A 20,722-nucleotide genomic window follows, 5' to 3' on the forward strand; every position below is an offset into this window, starting at 1 on the left:
GCACTCAGTTAAATGTAACTTTAAAATGAATTAGTGAGTTATAAGATAGTTGATGTTTGCAGATGACATTAAAGAACTTAATTTAAAACAATAATTACTAAATAAATATCTGTATAATGTATAAAAACATTTTTGTGTGCACTGATTGTTTAAGGTTTATATTGTTTTAATGGTGGCGAATGAGATTCCCCTTATAAGGATGAATAAAGTTGTCTAAATGAAACATTTTGAGGTTTTATTTATTCTGGACTAAAATTATTTATATAAACTGCCACTCACTACTGTACGGAGCCCCTAAGGGGGCATGGAGCAAAAATTAAATAAACTTTCGCTTTCACGTGCGCACGCGAAATTAAACGCGATAGTTACACATGCGCACACGATAGTTTTACGTGCACACGAGACAGTTTCACATGCGCACGCAATAGTTTCACGTGCGCACGGGAAAGTTTCACGTGCGCATGCGGAACTAAACTTTTTTTTCAAAATTCTGCATATGAAGGTTTCGCGTGAGCACATGAAAGTTTCACGTGAGCACGCAATAGTTTCACGTGAGCACGCGAAATTTTCACGTGCGAACGCGAAACTAAACTCTTAAAATATTCTGCACATGAAAGTTTCACGTGAGCATGCGAAAGTTTCACGTGCGCACGTGAAACTAAACTCTTAAAATATTCTGCATATGAAAGTTTCGCTCGAGCACGCGAAAGTTTCACGTGAGCACGCAAAACTAAACTTTAGATTTTTTTACTCCAATGTCACCTTATCTGTAAATGTCATAAGAAAAGAAACTTTATTAAAACATTTTGAATACTTTAAAGGCAGACATTGCAACAGAGCCGGAAAACCCATTGAGCCAGGTGCATTGTATTATTAAAGGAAAATTCCGTGCCGTGCTTCCACATGGAATTCTGTTCATCTACATTTCATTGCGTGAGAACAAGCTTCATTTTCATCCAAATTGTGCTGAGAGAGTTTCTCTATGGAGAACTCGAGGCTGAATGTGAAGGGGCCGGGTCTTTTGAATGAAGAGCAATGATACGGCTTCTCAGGAGGAGGAGATGGTAAACAGCTTGAGAGGCACTTGTTCATGCGCGGGATCGCACACACACTCATGATACTCATAAACAAATGAGGTGAGAAGTTTAACAAGCTACCTTGTCGCTAAAGAGGCTATTTTATTTGTTTGAGTGGGCATGAGAATTTCCTCCCTATTGATATTCCTGAAAGAAGACAACATCTGTGGGGCTCTGTGAGCAATGTTGGTTAATGAAACCGGAGATTGGCTAAAATCCCTCAGCTTGCGGAGGGTAATTGAAAAAGACTAATGAATTTTCATATGATTAATGTATTGATGTGGACACCAGCAGCTTACCATAGTACTGATACTGAATGGCTGTTTTTGACGTCTTTGTAGTGCACAGTAATTATTTATCGGCATCAATTAATAGCATTGAATTTGAATATGAAACATGTTGATCTACAAGCTTTATTCTTCAAAGCAATAAAGGACACGGGTTATAAATTGTGGAAGATTTATTGAAAGGGGATCTACCATCATTATTATATGGTAGCCACAGAGACAATACACTCATCTCTCTTTTCTACACTCATTCATGCTGCATGCCAAGTATGCAAAGACAGAGCTGTTAGTTCTGGATGAGTCATGAAGAACTACAGCTACACAAAATGATGAATTTAAGCAACGTACAGGAAAGTGTCTTGGTAACAAAATTAATCTTCATGATAACTATGATTTTAATACCATGAGGAAAGTCAGAGGGAAAATATCTATACAGTGTTATTTACAGGTACACAAAGGTGAAAATTCAAGTTTTTGGAGGAAAGAATATTTTTAAAGGGAAAAAGTATCAAAGTAGAAACATATATACTTATAACATATGTAATGTAATACAGAAAACTTGAAACTGGTGTATGCACCATTAATGCAAACAAGAGACCAAATCGAAAAAAGATAAAAAAAATAAATAAATCATGTCTTGTTCGGTGCTATTCATTTTTTCATTTAAACTTTTTGTCTGTCTTGTTTAATTTTAGTTTTGTATATTATTAAAGATAAAGATAATCATGAAAAATAAATTGATCTGTTAAGCCCGAAAGAAGCTATATGAATACTATTGAATAATATGAGTAGCAATACTAAAAGTATGATTACTGCAACTGCAGCACGTATATAAATTTAAAGGTTTAAATCAAAGATATATAGTAAATCATGTTAAAAAATAAAAAAATACTTTTTTGTAGAAAAAAGTTTTAAAAAAAATTGACTTTAAAAAAAGGTGGTCTAATATTCTGGGGCAACCAACATAATTGATCCAGATACACATATATCAGTATGAGTGCAAGCATAAATAAATGAATGTAGTTGCTTCTTTCCAGCTGTATACTGTATAACATAAGTGCCAAATGATCGACATATGGTGATCAACACTGTTTGTGTCATTACAGACTTTGCTGATTGGTCAAAATACATTGAGTACCAAACAGAATTGCTGTAAAGAGAGATGCATAGCAGTTCCAGTTTTCAGACAAACAGAAAGAAAAGTGCTCTGCTAAAACAGAAAAAAAATACAATACATACTGCTCACATGAGTCAGCACATCTTAATTTGCTATAACAATTCCACGTACAGCAAATCAGAACACATTCGGAGCCTTATTTGATCGCAAGCTCTAGAAAAATAAAGGAAAATTAAGGAATATACAAAGCATAAATCTACACAAGACTGGTGGAATGGCAAACTACATTGTAGATCATTTGATATAACTTATCTATACTAAATCACATTCAATAGCATAATTTTGGCAAATGACCAAAAAAGGTGATTAAATCTATAGCACATTTTTGTAATAATTGGAAAAAAAATGCTTTTAGCCTAATAAATATAGCCATATTCTAGAAGTGAATGAAAATATGTTCTTGTTAACAGGATGATATGGTTGCACAAAACACAAACGACTCTCAAAAGAGCACTGAACAGCAGGCATAACAACTGTGTAACACTGAATTTCAACAAAAATCTTACATACATGTAAACCTCTCCAACAAAAGTAAATCAAACCTACATGAAACAAGACATCAATAATTTAAAGAATTATAAGAATACAACACTTGTTGTGATCCAGTATCCCAGCAAAGTGTTTTTACCATGGTCTGGGAATCTTTCCACAGCTATATACAGAGATAGTATACATACACTTTAAATTAAAAAATATATATATAAAAAAAGGGCAATATGGTCTAAATATTTGCCCTGTATGAGTTATGTGAACACATGAAGGGCTAACATACTTAAGGGTTATAGTATAGTAGTATACCAAGTCACCACTACAATCATTTCTTTCCACAATCATTTGGTTTTAAATGATTACAGCACGGTACAGCTTTCACTCTGATACTGTAAAATACTGTACAGTAGATACTCAGTTACCAAGAATGATCACCAAAATCATTTTCTAGATATGTGCTACAAAAGTAAAATCACGATAAACGCTGTCAGTGTCCTGCAAAGGTCATTCAAACTATCCAGAAGCAAAAGCTTTCAATGTACTATGTAAACAATTTTCTTCTATTTACGTTAAGCTACCTTTTGTCTATTTGTATCTCATTTCGTTCCATAAAGCATGCTAAACACTGTAATTTATACAAAATTCAATTATTTTTGATGAAATACTCCCACAGTGATTAAAGCAGATATACAAATTACTTAATAATGTGGGTTTAATTTATGTTTTAATGTACATGACTTAAAATGGGCTATGAAATACTTCTGTGCTGAATGTCAAAGGCAGTTTCTTTGTTTCTTGGATTGAACAGTGTTCTACACATATTTTGTTTATTATAATCAAACTCAAAATAAATATGTAGTAGTGTAACTCCGTACCAGTGTATCTTTTATATACGTATTCTTTGTGAAAGTACCAAAAAGTCTAATACCAAAATCTTACAACGTATCAATCAACCAGGTACTCATGAAATACCAATATCATCTACAGTGTTAATACCTTCAACGTCAATAGAAGAATACGACCCTGTCAAACCCAGCGTGGTCCTCCGGTAAACTGTACACACTGGTGCGAATACATCCAGTAAACATCCATGTATTACCGTATTTCTTGATCTCACAGTAATCCATGCATTTCTTTATGTAACCAACACATGTTTTTGCAGGACATGTAAATTAAAGGCCTCATATGCACAGTCAACCCCAGTTATACCTTTACAAAATAATAAATGTAAAACACAGTATTAAGTACATAGTATTAAGTGCTGAATTCACTTCCACTGACTGAATCCAAAGTAAAAGGCTATTTTCGGCACAAACATAATATTGGTCTCATCACACAAATACGCTTTTGAATGGCTGCTTATGATTTTTTTCGAAAATGGTTGCCTCACAAGTACCAGTTCATAACAGATCAGATGATTTTCTAAAAAATAAACAAAATAATATTGACACGAAAACTTAAAGGGTTTTTGGCATCGCCACATTTAGCGCCCATCATCCTTCATAAGAAATCCTTGACATAAAATCTAAATGTCCATGAACACCACCAAGATGTCCTTTAATAAGCAATAATTTAATTAGCAGTAACAATACACCAGGTCTCCTTCCAGACTTTAAAGAGCATCTTTACTTCTTAGAGAACTTTCCAGCTTTTCTCTTAGGCTCATATGGTGTTCTTAAGATGCTTGGTGTTTCCTCCATGACCCTGACCAGCAGGTCATCAATGTAGTCCTCCAGCTCCCGAATATGAGCATCTTTCTTTTTCACCACCTCCTTCTGCTTGATGAGCTCCTGTACAACTTCCTCAAAGGAAAGGCTGCTGTACGCCGCCATATTTGTCTGTAGATGTTCAAGCTCCTGTATGTGAAGAAAAAGCACACAGGACGTGAGATTGTTAAATGATACTTTAAAGGTGCAGTGTGTAAATTTTAGTGGCATCTAGTGGTGAGGTGGCAAATTGCAACCAACAGCTCAGTTCACAGCTCACCCCTTGCTTTTGAAATGTATAGAGAAGCTACGGTAGCCGACACAGGACAAACACGTCATTTGAAGACAACTTAATAAAAAAGTTTGTCCGTTAAGGGCTTCTGTAGAAACATGGCGGCACAAAATGGCGACTTCCATGTAAGGGGACCCTTGGTGTATGTAGATAAAAATGTCTCATTCTAAGGTTATAAAAACATAACGGTTCGTAATGAAAGGTCTTTATACACCCCTGATCATATAGTTTTGTATATTATTTTGCATTTCTGTCAAGAGATCCTTCTAAAAATTACACACTGCACCTTTAAAAGACTGAATACTTTCTTATGCATTTATTTTAAACCTGCCAATTGCCTGTATGCAATTATGTCTTATCATTGCCCCACAGCATTCTGGGAAATCAATTTTTTTTTACATTTTTTACTTAAAGTGCATAAAATCATTTACTTATTTGTATCATTTTAGGCATCACTAGGGTGCTGCTATTTTCTTGGAAAACCTCCAACATCAGGCCCTTATTTTAGTCACCAATACATGTGTTTAAGTTATGTACTGTACACTTTGCAGAAAACAGCTCTCATGCATAATTTCCACAGGATTTAAATGTACAGTATGCTTGTTTTAACCCTCATTTTAATGTCAGTAATACAAGTTTAGTGCAAACAAGAAGTATAAATTATGACTTATGTGCTCTCTAGCGCCTCGCTTTTCCAAATGCGTGTTGCAACTACGGTAGCCGTTATGTAATCACTGATCTCCTTGTCCGTTTCAGCTAGTTCACGTGTTCTGAATGAAAATGCGTTATGGAAACGTGTTGGTAGGCAAGTGCTTTTTGTCCCTCTCTGCTATTATAGTTTATCAGTATGGCGGAATGACATGGAAGCCTCCTTGAACTTACCCATTCAATGTTTGACACCAACGAGTACATATTTATGAATAAAGACATTGATTTTGATTAATAAAACACTTAAAACCGTACTTACTGTCCCTTTAAGAATGGAGAAGAAAAGTGGCACAGTAGCCTATAAGTAACAACAGGATATCAAATTACATAAACAAAAAGGATTTTATTTTACAGAAGAAAATATTTTGTTTTTTATGAGTTTTTGTTAATATGAGAGTGAAATCAACAAGTTATTTAATATATGACAAACTTGATAAATGAGCCAATTAAAAGTGTTGGTCTGAATGTTAAAGCATCTGTGATTATGTGTTGACATTAGAAGTGTCAGCATCTGACTTCATGATGATACATTTCCACATGTGCTATCAACTGTCTGACAAATTCACACTTTTGGGTGTCAAGGTGAAAATAAGCACTAAATGTGGTCAGTTGGTAAAAATCTCAGACAGTTTATCTAATGCAAAAAAGAAAAAAAACAACACTTTAAATCCAATTTCACTGCATGTGATAAGAAACTGTATGAATGGGACCCAATAGGATAAAAATGTAAATGCAGAGCGTAACATATGGTAAATGTAAATCCTGTATAGTTATATAAACAAATATACATTTGCTGTAGCATCTACATTCACAAAACCAGTCATCAGACGCACGTGCGTTGTCGCGGTTACGCGTCTGGTCGGAACTTTACTTCCGGTCTCTGTTTGTCTAATGGTCTGACTAGTTGCTAAAGTGTACTCTGGAACAAATACCTTGTCAAAATAACAAATGTTATGGTTTCTTAAAGATGAGGGGGAGGGCGATCATGAATCACTGCTATGTGGGAGGTTTGGCAGCCGATTTGTAGTTAACATTCTATACATTATAGTACACATTTTACACAGTAACGTTAGCTCAGTGTCGTTTTTATACGCTTTTTAGAATATACGCTATAAAATATATTAAATAATTTAAATAGTTACATCCCTACCAAATATTGTCCTATTGTTTAGAGGATGTGAAAATCTCAATTGTAAGAAATTGATCTTTATGACTGGTTTTCTGCCCTACAAAGGCAAAAGGCAGTAACTTCATTTTTGGTCGAAAATTAGTTATTGATATTTTTGGCACATCAAGACCTCCTTTATTATGTGGATAAGTATCTTAAGTCTAGAAAATAAAAATGAAGAAGAAAATACCTGACAACTAAAGTCACTAAAAAGTCTAAACTTTAAAGTCATTTTTCTCAGTTCTACACTCTAGTGAGTTAAGGTCTTTTGCCTTTGTAGGGCAGTTTTGTGGTCCAGGGTGACATATATAATGAGATAATTTATTTCCATTGAAGATATTTAAGATTTTTTATCTTTAATTTTGCAGACAGTATGTGAAGATACTTGACTATTTCTGAAGACCTCTGACACCCTTTGAGATAATGTAATATAAAGCATATAAATATATGTGTTAATAATATTTATTTTTACATATATAAAACAAGGTTAAAAGCACATTTGTGCATTTGTTAAAAAAGTACAGTAAATTTGTCAGGAACATGCCTTGAAGCAGTATAGTCTGAACTGCTTCTGGTCTTTAACTTTAGTTAAAAATTACTGTACAGCTTTATATGATAATCCTCTTTAGATTACAGTAATAACTTTAATAAGAAAACCTTCTTTTCTTTTCCCAGGGAAACAGTAAAGTGAATAAGCTAATACAAAAATATTTTCAAAAATAAGAAGAAATTTTCTAAGCTTCCTACAGTAGTTGCCAAACGTTAGCGCGTAGTTAATGTGATGAACTACACCTGTGGTTTGTCCTTTGATAGGACCGAGTAAACACAAGGGAAAGCGACTTCAAACATCCACTAAAATGACCTTGGGACCAGTTGGTAACTGCAAAATAGCTGAGAGAAGTGAAGATATTTCTGAAAAATGCTCTAGCATCAGTTGTTTGCAAATGCCCCTTGGTTTGATATTTTGTAGTGTATCTAATGGCCAAATACTTTATGTTGTTTCCTTTTAAGCATACTGCTCATTAAATGAATGGTTGGTCATATTAAAACGTGAAAGGTAATATAATGCAAAAATGAAAATATGCCTGAACACAGATGCATGCTTCTCAGGCGAATTTCAGAGATTAAAATGCTGCATGAATTGTTAAACCACCAGGGCCACAAGCTGAAGCTGTGGGGGCAGGAAAGCAGCCCAGGAAATGACCATGAACTGGCAAGCTGCTGATGAGCAGATTTAGGCAATCACGAGTGTGGGAGAGATAAGACTTCCACTTGGCATTCTTCAGTTGTCTCATTATGGGCACTAATGAGGGCCTTCGCGTTGAAAATCTAAAACTCCAAGTCCTTTGAAATGCCTCGACCGGCTCCCTCCCTCCCTCCCGTCCTTTAATTAAGGCTTTAGAGCGCCAGAGACACTATTTCACGGACGCGGTGCTAACATAACCTCAAAAAGGGTGAGGAAAGCCATTTTCAGCAATCCTGCTCCAGTTTCAACATCACTTCAGCGGCAAGCAAACGTCGGGCTATTCCACGGCGAGCGAGATGACGGTCACATTTGGTGTAATTATGACAAAGCGAGACAAGGCCCTTTTTCTACGTTTAACACTGACCGTGGGTTGACCTATAGTGTAAAATTAGACCAATGACAAATCGTGTATTATTAATGATTAGATTTCCAATTATTGAGTGAGAGAACATAGCGTCCAAGATCGCTTGCTAGCGAAATGGAGGCACGCTAATAACTTAACACTACTTCAAATTACAAGCAGATCACATAGGATGACCACCCATTCCAACTGTTAATTAGATAAATGGCTTTCCGAGCGGAGAGCAACAAGTGATACTCAGTCAGGGATCAGCATCAACGACTTTCATCTGCAATAGTTCTGCAATAATTGACCAATTAAAAGTTTAGGCAAGTTTGGAAAACTTGTGAGAAATGTGGTCAAATTGTGTTTAGACAGATTGGACAGTAACATCAATGTGGTAATACTGTACACCTTTATGTAGAAATGAATAGGAAAAGTAATATAAATCAGTATTATTCGCACAGTACACATACCTGAAATAGTGTAAAGCATGGAGAAATTTGGCTAGGGAGTGTTGAGAATTCAAACAATAGAAACCAGAGTAAATTTGTTTTAGTTATGCAGTATTTCTTCTAAATTGACTTACATTTTCTCTTGTGTTTTTTACACCAAGCTTTTTGCCAGGAGAGGTTTTGGATTTCTGAGTGAGGTCCTCATTACTGCTGGGATTTCTCATGTTGTCACTGCAAACCGGGAATAAAAAGAAACCGTCAAAGATCTCACTTTCAGAAGCATGAGAAATTACATTAAACGTCCTTTCATCCTACGGGCGAGTGCTACATTTAGCTTTTTGACCAATCAACATCACTGAGATCTTAGTAAGCAACAACCCCTTAGAGGGGCAGCAGCCATCACATCATCACCTCAAAAGTGCAACAGCCACTTGCCTGGAAAAGTTCAAAGCAACTTGGCAATCTAACCTTTAGTGATGTGACAAGCCGAGGTTCATATTCTGTTGTCAGGAAATGGTTTGACACCCCGTCACACGCATGCTGTAACTGCAAGTCTACTTTTAATTTCCTAACAATGGGTGAGGTCAGTGACCACAACAAGGGCAATGCAGCATCAGATGTGAAGGGTGTACTTTAGTCAATGCAATGATTTTGTGAACCACAACTGTCAAATACCATTGCAAGTTGGAGTATAATAAGCTGGCTTATTGCTCTGTAGACCTACGGTTATGAGAAGGCCAACGAACAGTCTATTCCGTTAAAATTAGGAAATATGTCTAAATGTGTGGGCGAACACCTATTATAAATCTTTTACTAGTCTTAAAGGGATAGTTCACCTAAAAATTAAAATAATGTCATTAATGGCTCACCCTCATGTCGTTCCAAACTTGCAAGACCTCCGCTCATCTTCAGAACACAATTTAAGATGTTTTAGATTTAGTCCGAAAGCTTGTTGACCCCTCATTGACAATCCACGAACGGTACACTGTCCATGTCCAGAAAGGCAACAAAAACATCATCAAAGTAGTCCATGTGACATCAGTGGGTCAGCCAGAATGTGTCGAAGCATTGAAAATACATCTTGGTCCAAAAACAACAAAAATTACGATGTCTGCAAGTGGTTACAAGTCAGGCAAACAGACAAATCTGCTTACTGTTGTGAAGTGGTCAAATAAAATGTATTTTCAATGCTTCAACACATTCTAACTGACCCACTGATGTCACATGGACTACTTTGATGTAGGGGTGTCACGATTCTCCATATCCTCGATTAAAATACATTTTCAATTCTTAGGTCACGATTCGAATTCGATTCTCAATTTTTACATTTTTTTAAAGCACAAAAAATGCTATGCCATTATTATACTAGACTTTTATGAAACATAATATCTGACCTTGAACCCGGAGATGCCCTGCCATGTTAGTTGTGCTGCAAGTGGAAAAATATGGTACACGCACATACCTTATAAAACTAAACATCCTGTCAGTACTTTGCACCTTAAAAACGCAAATGGGGCTTAGCAGCATCGACGATTCCATTTTTTTATTCGAAGTTTGAGGTTGTGACTTCATTTCGATAGATTTCGATTTAAAATCTAAATTGTGACACCCTTACTTTGATGATGTTTTTATTACCTTTCTGGACATGGACAGCATACTGTACATAGATTTTCAATGAACGGTCAACAAGCTCTCGGACTAAATCTAAAACATGTTAAACTGTGTTCCGAAGATGAACAGAGGTCTTACGAGTTTAGAACGACAAATTTATTTATTTTTGGGTGAACTATCCCTTTAATTCTGGTCATAGTTGTAACATGGTTCTATACTTACGGTTAGCTCATTGACAACATTTTAAATGCTCTCTCGATTTTGCACGAAAACTGTGGAACAGTCTACCTGCTGTTATTAGAACTGCCACCACACTACATGAGTTTAAGGTTAAACTCAAAACCTACTTGTTTTCCTGGCGTACTAGTGTAGTTGATATTGTGGTGTCTGGAGTGTTTTTATGTATTTGTCCTGTCTTTCTGGTGTAATTGATGTTTTTAGTTTTATTTTATTGTTAATACTATGGATTAATGTACAGCACCTTGGTCAACAATCGTTTGTTTTTAGTGGTGCTATATAAATGAAGTTAAGTTGAGTTGAGAAGTCTCTTTGGATAAAAGCATCTTTTAAACGAATACATTTTATTTGACCACTTCACAACAGTAAGCAGATTTGTCTGTTTGCCTGACTTGTAACCACTTGCAGACATGTGATCTAAGATGGGAGGGTGAGATGTGAGCGTATGAGCGACCTTGTAGGCCATAAGCAGATAAATTGTTAATTGAATGGTCTATCTCTCATTCAGATCTCATTACTGTGGCTTGGTCAGGCCCCTGTAGTCTGGATTGAGCCTAATGACATTGATAAGGTCTTTCTAATGACAGACTTTCTCTGATAAATATTAATTGCTGGAATGTCCCAACCTAGTCTACTGAAAATATACTGAAGTTTAAACCATTAATTTAAGGGGGAAAGCGGAGAGGACAGTAAAACCATTACCTATATTAACATTTATGCATTTGACAGACACTTTTATTCAAAGCGACTTACAGTGCATCCAAGCTATACATATTTTATAGTATATATTTATAGTATTATATTTATCAATACATGCATTCCCATTAACTTTTACACTGATAATGCAATTTCCTACAAGTTAAGCTACAGGAACACTTTTTTAAAGGGATAGTTCACCTAAAAATGAAGCTTTATGAAGAATCATTATGCAGATCTTATTAAACAATGATATCATGTCACATTTAAATAATAACACGTTGTTGAATAGCAACAGTTTTAATTTTGTATTACACACAATGTAATAAATGTTAATAATGAGAGTAAATAATGATAGAAGAGCAGTACCTGGATTTGTAGTGTGAGATGAATGGGTTGGTTTCACTTGAAGTAAAGGGGTTTGGAGATCGCAGGTCTCCAGAGCTGCCAGTTTTTGTCCCATTCTTCTTTCCTTCTTTCTTCCCAGTCACTCTGCCCAGAAGACCAAGTTTCTCCTTCTTTTCCTTCTTCTCCGTTCCCCATGTCATCGCCTGATCTCCCTCGAAGGGATTGCGGTTACGTGGGAGAGTAGCGAACTTCTGGGGCATGTTGTCTCCGATGTCGGAAAAAGGATCACATGGAACGTCGCTGGCTGGCAAGCCAACTCCATCACTCTGAGAGTGTCTGTGAGATGCAGTGACTCCTATGGATGAAAAGGACAAAACATTTACTCGAAATCTTCCCATACAAGTTGAGCTACACAAACAGTAAAAGATGAAAATCAGTACAGTTATGCTAATCGCAAAAGTAGACCATTTGAACATCTCACCTTTGTCCCCAATAGAGTCTAGTTTTGGCCTGAATAGATCAGACATGGAGTGAGCAGCTGAAAGTTTCTGCGTCCCAGTGAGCAGCGAGCGTTTTGGCTTGGGTGCAGGAGGAGCCTGAGGGTGCTGATGCTGGTCTGGTAGAGAATCTGTTTCGCTCAGTCCTGAGCGTGGAAGGATGGCAGATGATGTGTCTGAAAAGGCTCCGTCATGCTTGCGACCCTTCATCTTCTCCTTAAGCTTGGAGAAAGGCGATCTGGGTTTGTCTCGCATTGACAAATCGAACATGCTGGCGGTCATGTTGTTTCGCATGAACTGGATGCTAACCTGAATCTTCCCTCTGTCTTTCTTCTTCTTACCTGGTCGTGAGTCTAAAGTGTACCAGCTGAGATGAGAGAAACAGAAAACTATCAATAAAACTCAAAAACATATATTACTGAAAATAATGCCATCCCTGATGTTTTCTTGCTATATGGGAATAAACATGGTGAAGCTCCAGAAAGCACATCCATCCAACAATACAAATCCAATTGACTCTAGTGCATTAATAAAGGTCTTCTGAAGTTTGTGGAAAAAAAACTTTTTTTTGCCTTTTTAACATTGCATATCCATGGCAACATGCATATCAGCACGGTAATTTCAAATATGACGTTTCGTCATGCATTGTTTCACTCCAGAAGACATTTGGATTACATTAATGATGGATGTATGAGCTTCACAATATTGACCCCTATATAACATAGCACGACAACATGTTCAACTTTAAAGCTTTAAACTTTATTAGTCCACTAGTTCTTCAACCCATTTCATTAAGATAATATGCACCTTTAAACAAGCATAGCAGGCCACGGTTGGCCCATTAGTTGTTATTAAGAAGAGCCAGGCTGGTGGTACATGCACCAGTAATTTGCAGATGTCCCATGTTCAGTGTACCTTCACAGCCTGATATCAAACAGAAAAACCACACACTCTTTCACATCTCCTTTGCTATAAAAAATCCCCTGATGGGAAGACTCTCTTTCAGGCTTTGCTCTGTATGTATAATTCATACAAAAACGACATGGGGGCAATGTGTTTGTCTGGCCATAAACCCAATTTCACTTCACACAAATCCAGCGCTAGTCCATTTAGTCCATTTGAAAGCCGTACCCCGTCCTGAGAACGCATATTATAGTAGGGATAAACATAATTCCCTGGTAACTGCAAAGGTTTGGGCCACATAAAGAATGTGAAGTAATACCCTCCCATCTAGGCCATTCCCCAGCTCCTGTTTATTTAACCTCTTGCTCTTTTTTTCTGCTGGAAGTAATGTGATTGATGCTGTAACGCTGTGAAAAGGGGGTGGCATTTGCACAAATCTGGCCTTTGTTCATTGATGCTCACACCAGTATTTGAAGATTATGAAATGGACAATATTTCAGTAGAGCCGCGTTAATCACAAGAGATGCTGAATATTGCTTAAGACCCTTAAATAGGATCATATAAATAATTGTAAATATATAACTGTGGTGAACACTTAATAGGGGTAGCTCACCCAATAATGACAATTCTGTCATCATTTATTTACTTAAAAGAATTTTAAGATTTTGAAGTATGTATTTTTTCTCCATACAATGTAAGTCCATGAGAATCAAAAATGGGATTCTTTATTAAGTCGCAAGGGTTAGGAATGGCACAAGGGTAAGTAACTGATGACAGAATTTTTAACCCAATTTTTGTTTTTAAAGTCGCAATGAAATTAAAATGAAAAACAGCAATATGTTTTGGATTATTGTAGTATTTTTTTTACAAATATTTACTTATCTGTGAGCTTCATTATTTGAAAAAAATTAATGTGCCCTCATAATCTTAAACCAAAAATGCAAAATTCCTTCCCTTCTCGAAACGATCTCTCCTTACTTCCGGTCATATGGTATGACAGGTAGGGCTGTGACGGTTGTCATAACCATCGTGGTGCTGAAGTGCGACCCTCGGTGGGGAAGTGTGCCCTGGGGTGGTGTGCATGGCACAAAATATAAAGTACAATCTCAACCAGTGAGATGTCTTCAAGTTTGTGTTTAAGCAAATGACCAGCAGCAGACTCAGAGTTAATGCGCTATTTAGGGGAAGGCAACTGATATCAGTGATGACCCGCTGGCTTGGCAACCTCTGGAGGCTGCAGCCTTCGGATTGAGAAATGCCCGTTCTCTCTTGGTCACTTAAGGTTGCGAAAAAATATCAATCTGCATTACACCCTTAAAACGCGCTTTCAGCGTGGTTGGAAACATTATAACCCCAAAAAGGTTCCTCACTTGCTGTTTCATGGGTGGAAGTGCTACAAAAAACACGCACACAGGCACCGATCCCATGGGTGCTCCGGGGCTCGGCTCGAGCATACACCGAAATGGCCAAGCACAAATGCGCAGTTGCTTCACATTTACTTCACATGTCGCGTTTAAAACCATGCGAAAAACGTGACCGTGCCACTTTCCTCCTCTTCAAAGTGCGTGGGTGCTCCAGAGCGTCTTTCGTTTTTAAGTAACCTAAGCATTGCTTGATGCTGTGACGAGCACCCACCAGCGGAAATAGAATTTGGCGCCTTCGAACACGCACGTTAAGAACTTTATATCTGATCCTTGTTTAAATTTTTATATTTCAAAATATATGAATGCATTATATACACTCACCTAAAAGATTATTAGGAACACCTGATTTAATTTCTCATGTATGCAATGGTGTAATGGTGTGGGGGATGTTTTCTTGGCACACTTTAGGCCCCTTAGTGCCAATTGGGCATCGTTTAAATGCCACGGCCTACCTGAGCATTGTTTCTGACCATGTCTATCCCTTTATGACCACCATGTACCCATCCTCTGATGGCTACTTCCAGCAGGATAATGCACTATGAGCATCTTTGGGATGTGGTGGAACAGGAGCTTCGTGCCCTGGATGTGCATCCCACAAATTTCCATCAACTGCAAGATGCTATCCTATCAATATAGGTCAACATTTCTAAAGAATGCTTTCAGCACCTTGTTGAATCAATGCCACGTAGAATTAAGGCAGTTCTGAAGGCGAAAGGGGGTCAAACACAGTTTTGTTATGGTGTTCCTAATAATCTTTTAATTGAGTGTATAAGACCTTTATGCATCAATGTGCGCCGCGTGCACATAAGCGCATACACGCACCCCCCATATTCACAAGCTTATAACCACCGCCGTATTGGTGCATTACCATCATGGTGGTAAAAACTGCCACCGTCACAGCCCTGATGACAGGTGGGCTGGGTCTGGGAAAAGATCACAATGATCAGCAAATAGCAATATGACCCAACTTCAAACGATTCAATCAGTTCTCGATGGACAATTTCAAGTCCAGCCCAACCTTTTTTTCATTTCAGAAGCCGTTTCACGTGCGTATATATGGCACCACAGGGAAAATAAGACAATCGCTACTTCTGTTTCCTGGCGACTTTAAGGAACGTTTATTTTTATTGTCAGAACATTGGTGATGCCTCATGACTTTTCCATGAGTAAAAACTGGGGCACTGTGAGAATACAGGTACATGCCATTGTGTTGTTTCTTTACACAGCTGTATGTATCCATTTGCAATGACATCCATTAAATCTATTTAAATAAAACCTGATGGGTTGTGTAGTGAGGGAATTCATATTTTCGGAAAAATAAAACATCGTCCGGGTCCTCACATCTGCATTTCTTGGCCTCAGCCCTGACACTGCAAATCAGCCTTCCAAAAATTCAAGTTTCACACTTTTGAGCTACACACCATTCTTACGAGCAAACGCTACTGCAAACACTCCTTCAGTATCACAGCACGGTTCCCTCTAGGGGCGTCACGGGCTGCCATCTTGCTGAGTGCTCTTCTTCCATCATGGCACAGCTAGTGACTAGTGATTATGTTTCTTTCCAAGGCCATCCACACACTTGGGAGCTTGTAGATCCAAGGGAAGGGGGTTTACCTGGTTTTAGGCCCAAAGAGGAACTCTGATCTAGGCATGTGGATAGCCAGCCAGCCCGTGTTCTTCAAATGGGAATCGGGGCCAAGGTAAATTTTCTCTGCCTGGAACCACAATACTCCCACTCTGCGAGGGCCGCTGGGAACCTCCGCACAATCAACAAACACAGGTGTGCGATAATTAGGGCCTGCCGACTCGAAACGGACTCTCGTACCCTCGTGGCAGTTAGAGAAAACCCTTGTATGCAGAGAAATAGTCAATAAGGGTTGCTAAACCTGGGAGTTGTTTGAGGGGAAGGGCCATTGATGCAAGCTTGGTAAAATGACTGGTGTCATCAATGAGTCAGCAAAGAGTAACTGTGCTATAAACCACCAAGGGGGCGTTTTCATCGAATAACTGGATAAATAATGCAATGCAATAATCACATTTACATGTATGCATTTTGCAATGAGAATTAACACAATGCTACAGGAACCAATCACAAGCTATGAGGAAATATTCTGATGTGCAAAAGATGCAATGACATGAAATGCAATTATCTGCAGTTTTGTAGAGCAAGCCCTGTAAACGCCTTTATATAAAAACATGAAAGTATTTTTAAAAAAAGGTTTTGTAATTGATTTATGCTTCATTTACCAATTGAAACGGATAATGTTTTGCCGTTTCAACTCTAACCAGCACTACTGGTTTTTCTCCTATATTACACAAGTGTGTCCCAGTATGTACATGGGTAAAGAATTATGATGGTTCCCATAAAATAAAATAAAAATGTAGTTACAATAGAAACCTGTGCCACATTTGACAATGAAAGGAAGTTTGTGTGTGTGGGGGGGTTATAACATGATGTGGTTACTTTATAGGAAATACACCTATGAGTCATTAGGGTCTGACAAACAAGTCGAAAAGAATATAAGCATACAGGATCATCCTCACTAGACCTGTTCACCAGCCTTGACTTTGTGACTCAAACTTAATGTAAGAAGAGGAGTTAAAAGGTTTCTTTATCCGAGTTTCATTCCAGAGCAAAAGTGACCGACAATGAGATTACAGTGATGACAGCGATCTTTACATTTATTGTTTTAGAGCAAAACAAAACTTCACCTTTGTTAAAATTCACAAACAGTTTCAGGACTACTTCCTTCTGTAAAAGCTTACAGATAATGACTAATACTGTAAGCCAGACAGGTTTACACCCGAGATCCAAAAACGACAACACATGGTTGCAAAAATAGCCCACGTAAGGCAACCAGCTCATTTCAAAACTTCATGCATATTCTTGCTTAAAATATTATTGCGTCTACCGTGGCTTTATTTGTCCTAATGCTTGTCAGGTATACACTAGGCCCTATGTAGGTCACTGTGAGACATTGTGGTCGGCTCTTGTGACAAAATAATAAGCATATCAGCTTAACAGGCCAAGCTAATAGCCTGAAAGGAAACCTATGAGAACTAAAATTACAAAAATAATCTTTTGTATTGAGAAAAAGACAAAAAGTACTATAAGTATGGTAATAAGTGTGATTAACACTTTTATGCTGTTATCGCAGTGTTACTACTATCAAAAGACAAAAATAAGTATGGTAAAAGGTGTGATAAACACGTACATGCTTTTATCGCATTGTTACTACTATCGCATTAACCACACTCATCTAATTCCATTCTTAGTCACTTACTTCACTGTAATTCCTAAGAGAGAGAGAGAGAGAGACCTATTTTCAAATTTCCTCTTTTAAGTTGCACTTCTGCATTTTTAAAAACATTAATATTGTTTATTTCTTCAAAACATGCTACTTGCTCATGAACAAAACAAGATATTTGCAGCCAGCCTCATACAGTACTGTGCAAAAGTCTTAGGGCACCATCACCAGCTTTGTTGTTTTAGCAAAGTTTTACTGCCCATCCGTATTTATTTTTCACAATTTTTTAAGATACCAACAAAAAATACAAGAAATATGTACACAAAATTAAAAACAAAACAATTTTCAGAACTAAATGGCTTCTTCGGGCATCAGTCAGTATTTATTGAGACCTCTCTTGGCACGAAACACATCTTGAGCTTTTTTGACGAGACTGAAGTCCTGAAGTCGTTCAATTAGAATTAGGATTTAATTTCATTTAGGTTTAAGAGATCCTGCTATTGCTCAAACGGAAGGGGAGTTTACTCTAAATACTTGACACTTCAGCTTATACTTTAATACTGTTTTTAATACTACATACACATTTCCTGTATTTCTGGTTGTATTCTAATAAAGAGACTGAGAAATAATTATATATGATCACTATACAACTGCAAAAACAACAAATCTAATGGTAGCATGGTGGCCTAAGACTTTTACACAGTACTGTACCTTAAAACACAAAATGCAATATAAAGACGGTTTTATTGGACGCACGTGCATTGTCGCGGTTACGCGTCGGGTCTGAACTTTACTTCTGCTTTCTGTTTGTTTAATGGTCTGATTAGTGGCTAAAATAAACTCTGGCACAAATACCTCATCAAAAATAACAAATGTTTTGGTTTCCTAAAGACAGTGGAAGACGGCTATCATGAATCACCATTATGTAAAGGTTTGTAGTTAACATTGTATACATTATAGTACACATTTTACACAGCAATGTTAGCTCAGTGTAGTTTTTTATACACTTTAGCTATGAAATATGAACTAAGGTAATTTACTTGTTGTTTATTTTGCTTGTTATCAGAAATAAACTACTTTAAGAGGACTTTATTGTTATTGATTCTTAGCGGCGTTTACCGGAAGTTACGTGTGTTTATGTCGTTACTACCGAAACCGTCTATAAAATATATAAGATATGCAGTATTTTGCCTACTGTATACATTTAAAAGTAAAAAATACAGCACACTCACTCAGTTTTCCGTCGCTCCTTATTGTCAAATATCTCATTCAAGTTGATGATCCTTTGGCCCAGAAACTTGTCCAGCCCAACCAGAGACCTGTGCATCACAGTGAAGCAGAGCTCATAAACCTCTGGATTGCTCTCCATGAGTAAACCCGGCAGTTCAAAGGATGCCTCTTCCCTCCACACCGGGCTGAGGGTTTTCTCCATCACTGATGTGGAGTATTTCTCTTTACCCAGCTGGATAATAGTGTAGGCATCATTGGTACCATTCTTGCCCTTTGGTTGCAGGTCTGTTGCTTGAAGTACGGTGGCTTGGACATGAGTTGGAAACCACTTCTGTGACTGTTCGGCCAATGACATGATGACTTCAGGTGTCAAAATATGAATTTGGTTGAATATTTATGAGTATGAAACTCATAAGTAATTAAGAATGATAAAGTTTAGTGCTTTAAACGTTAAATTTGCCTTAGCATATTGTTTAGTTTGAAATCACTAGAAATAAGTGACCAATAGGTAAATTAAAAAATTATAATAAATAAACAAAGCTAGTGTCTACAGTGTGAGAATTAAATATCTGTCATTAGTAATGCAGGGAGTCGCATCTATTAATAGAGATAAATAATGACGGGCGTCACCACCGCAGAAACACGTTCACCCTTCATAGGTAATCTAAAACTAAAACAAAAACACAATGAGTCTCACAAAATAAATCAAGATTTCATTCATACAATTACATTTCAAAATCATACTGCTGATGCACCAAAAACTATTTACATTACAGTTGTCGCTTCAATAAAATCTTATGACTTTTGGGGCCGGACATTTTTCATTCCGACTATTTTATTACTGTCATTCAATCACATACATCAAATCATTAAAGTAGCAGTTACTCGTCCCTGACAAATATAAAGACAGCACAAAGCTCTGCTATTTACCTGTCAGTCATGTTTTCCCAGCGCAGGTAACACGCGACACTGGCTGTGGTATCATCGGTTTAGTAAACCGGTAAAAAATCTCAACATTTGTGTTGGATGGACGTGAGTAAATTGCTTTAATCGACACTAATTCATCTTAAAGAAATGTGTGGTATTCCACATCCACATCAGCCTTGTACTCGACTTCCTACTTCCTCATTTCCGGCGATGCGGTCACGGGTCGAAGTGCAAACTCCTCCTCTGTTACCATAGAAACATAAGAGGATCAGCACGCTTCTGCTGCATTTCCCGGGAAATCCACTCTGACTGTGATGCACATTAAACGTTGTGCAAGTAACTCGTCAACTTTTATCATTTTGTTGATTATTTGGTTGGGAAAATAAAAACAATACTATGGATCATAGTTAAGTTAAATAATTAAGTTAATTTTAATATATCACTAAAACGTTTTTTAAAATAATAAAGTATCTTAACAATTAGCCTAGATAATGGACAGTAAACTTAAAAAAAAAAAAAAACATGTATTGGTCAACATTATATTAATAAATATAATAAAGAACAAAGATGAATGCTGTAAAGATTTTATTTATTATGAGTTCATTTGTTTACTGTACGTAATGTTGACGAACTAAACAATATTGTAATGTAAAGTGT

At 37.1% G+C, this 20,722-nt stretch overlaps 1 protein-coding gene and 1 long non-coding RNA gene across 3 annotated transcripts in view; one reads left to right on the plus strand and one right to left on the minus strand.

The window, feature by feature from the left end:
- Window positions 1–12,469, plus strand: part of LOC141368799 (uncharacterized) — a 129,404-nt gene extending 116,935 nt beyond the window's left edge. The window contains exons 4-5 of the long non-coding RNA XR_012372139.1: window positions 11,976–12,238; window positions 12,333–12,469. This is a non-coding gene — a long non-coding RNA (uncharacterized lncRNA). The remainder of the gene's footprint in view (window positions 1–11,975; window positions 12,239–12,332) is intronic.
- On the minus strand, window positions 1,519–20,295 carry rab11fip2 (RAB11 family interacting protein 2 (class I)). 2 transcript variants are annotated; one of them, XM_055171150.2, is made up of 6 exons: window positions 20,069–20,295; window positions 19,141–19,802; window positions 12,318–12,700; window positions 11,858–12,191; window positions 9,079–9,175; window positions 1,519–4,885 (listed from the first exon to the last, which is right to left on the minus strand). In XM_055171150.2, exons 2-6 carry the CDS (start codon window positions 19,491–19,493, stop codon window positions 4,655–4,657), a joined length of 1,398 nt encoding a protein of 465 aa, XP_055027125.1. In that variant the 5' UTR covers window positions 19,494–19,802; window positions 20,069–20,295; the 3' UTR covers window positions 1,519–4,654. The 2 variants fall into 2 exon arrangements, with proteins under 2 accessions (XP_055027125.1, XP_055027124.1); XM_055171149.2 differs by having other exon boundaries at window positions 19,141–19,808.
- Between the last annotated feature and the right edge of the window lie 427 nt (window positions 20,296–20,722).

This window comes from Misgurnus anguillicaudatus, chromosome 11, assembly GCF_027580225.2.
Source record: "Misgurnus anguillicaudatus chromosome 11, ASM2758022v2, whole genome shotgun sequence".
NCBI lineage: Eukaryota > Metazoa > Chordata > Actinopteri > Cypriniformes > Cobitidae > Misgurnus > Misgurnus anguillicaudatus.

Coding starts and splice junctions, on each gene's coding strand:
- rab11fip2 (XM_055171150.2), bottom strand. CDS start 19,493: ATGTCATTGGCCGAACAGTCACAGAAGTGGTTTCCAACTCATGTCCAA. Junction 12,192..12,317: donor AGACTCTATTGGGGACAAAG/GTGAGATGTTCA, acceptor TTTCATCCATAG/GAGTCACTGCATCTCACAGA. Junction 4,886..9,078: donor TAAAAAACACAAGAGAAAAT/GTAAGTCAATTT, acceptor CTTCACATACAG/GAGCTTGAACATCTACAGAC.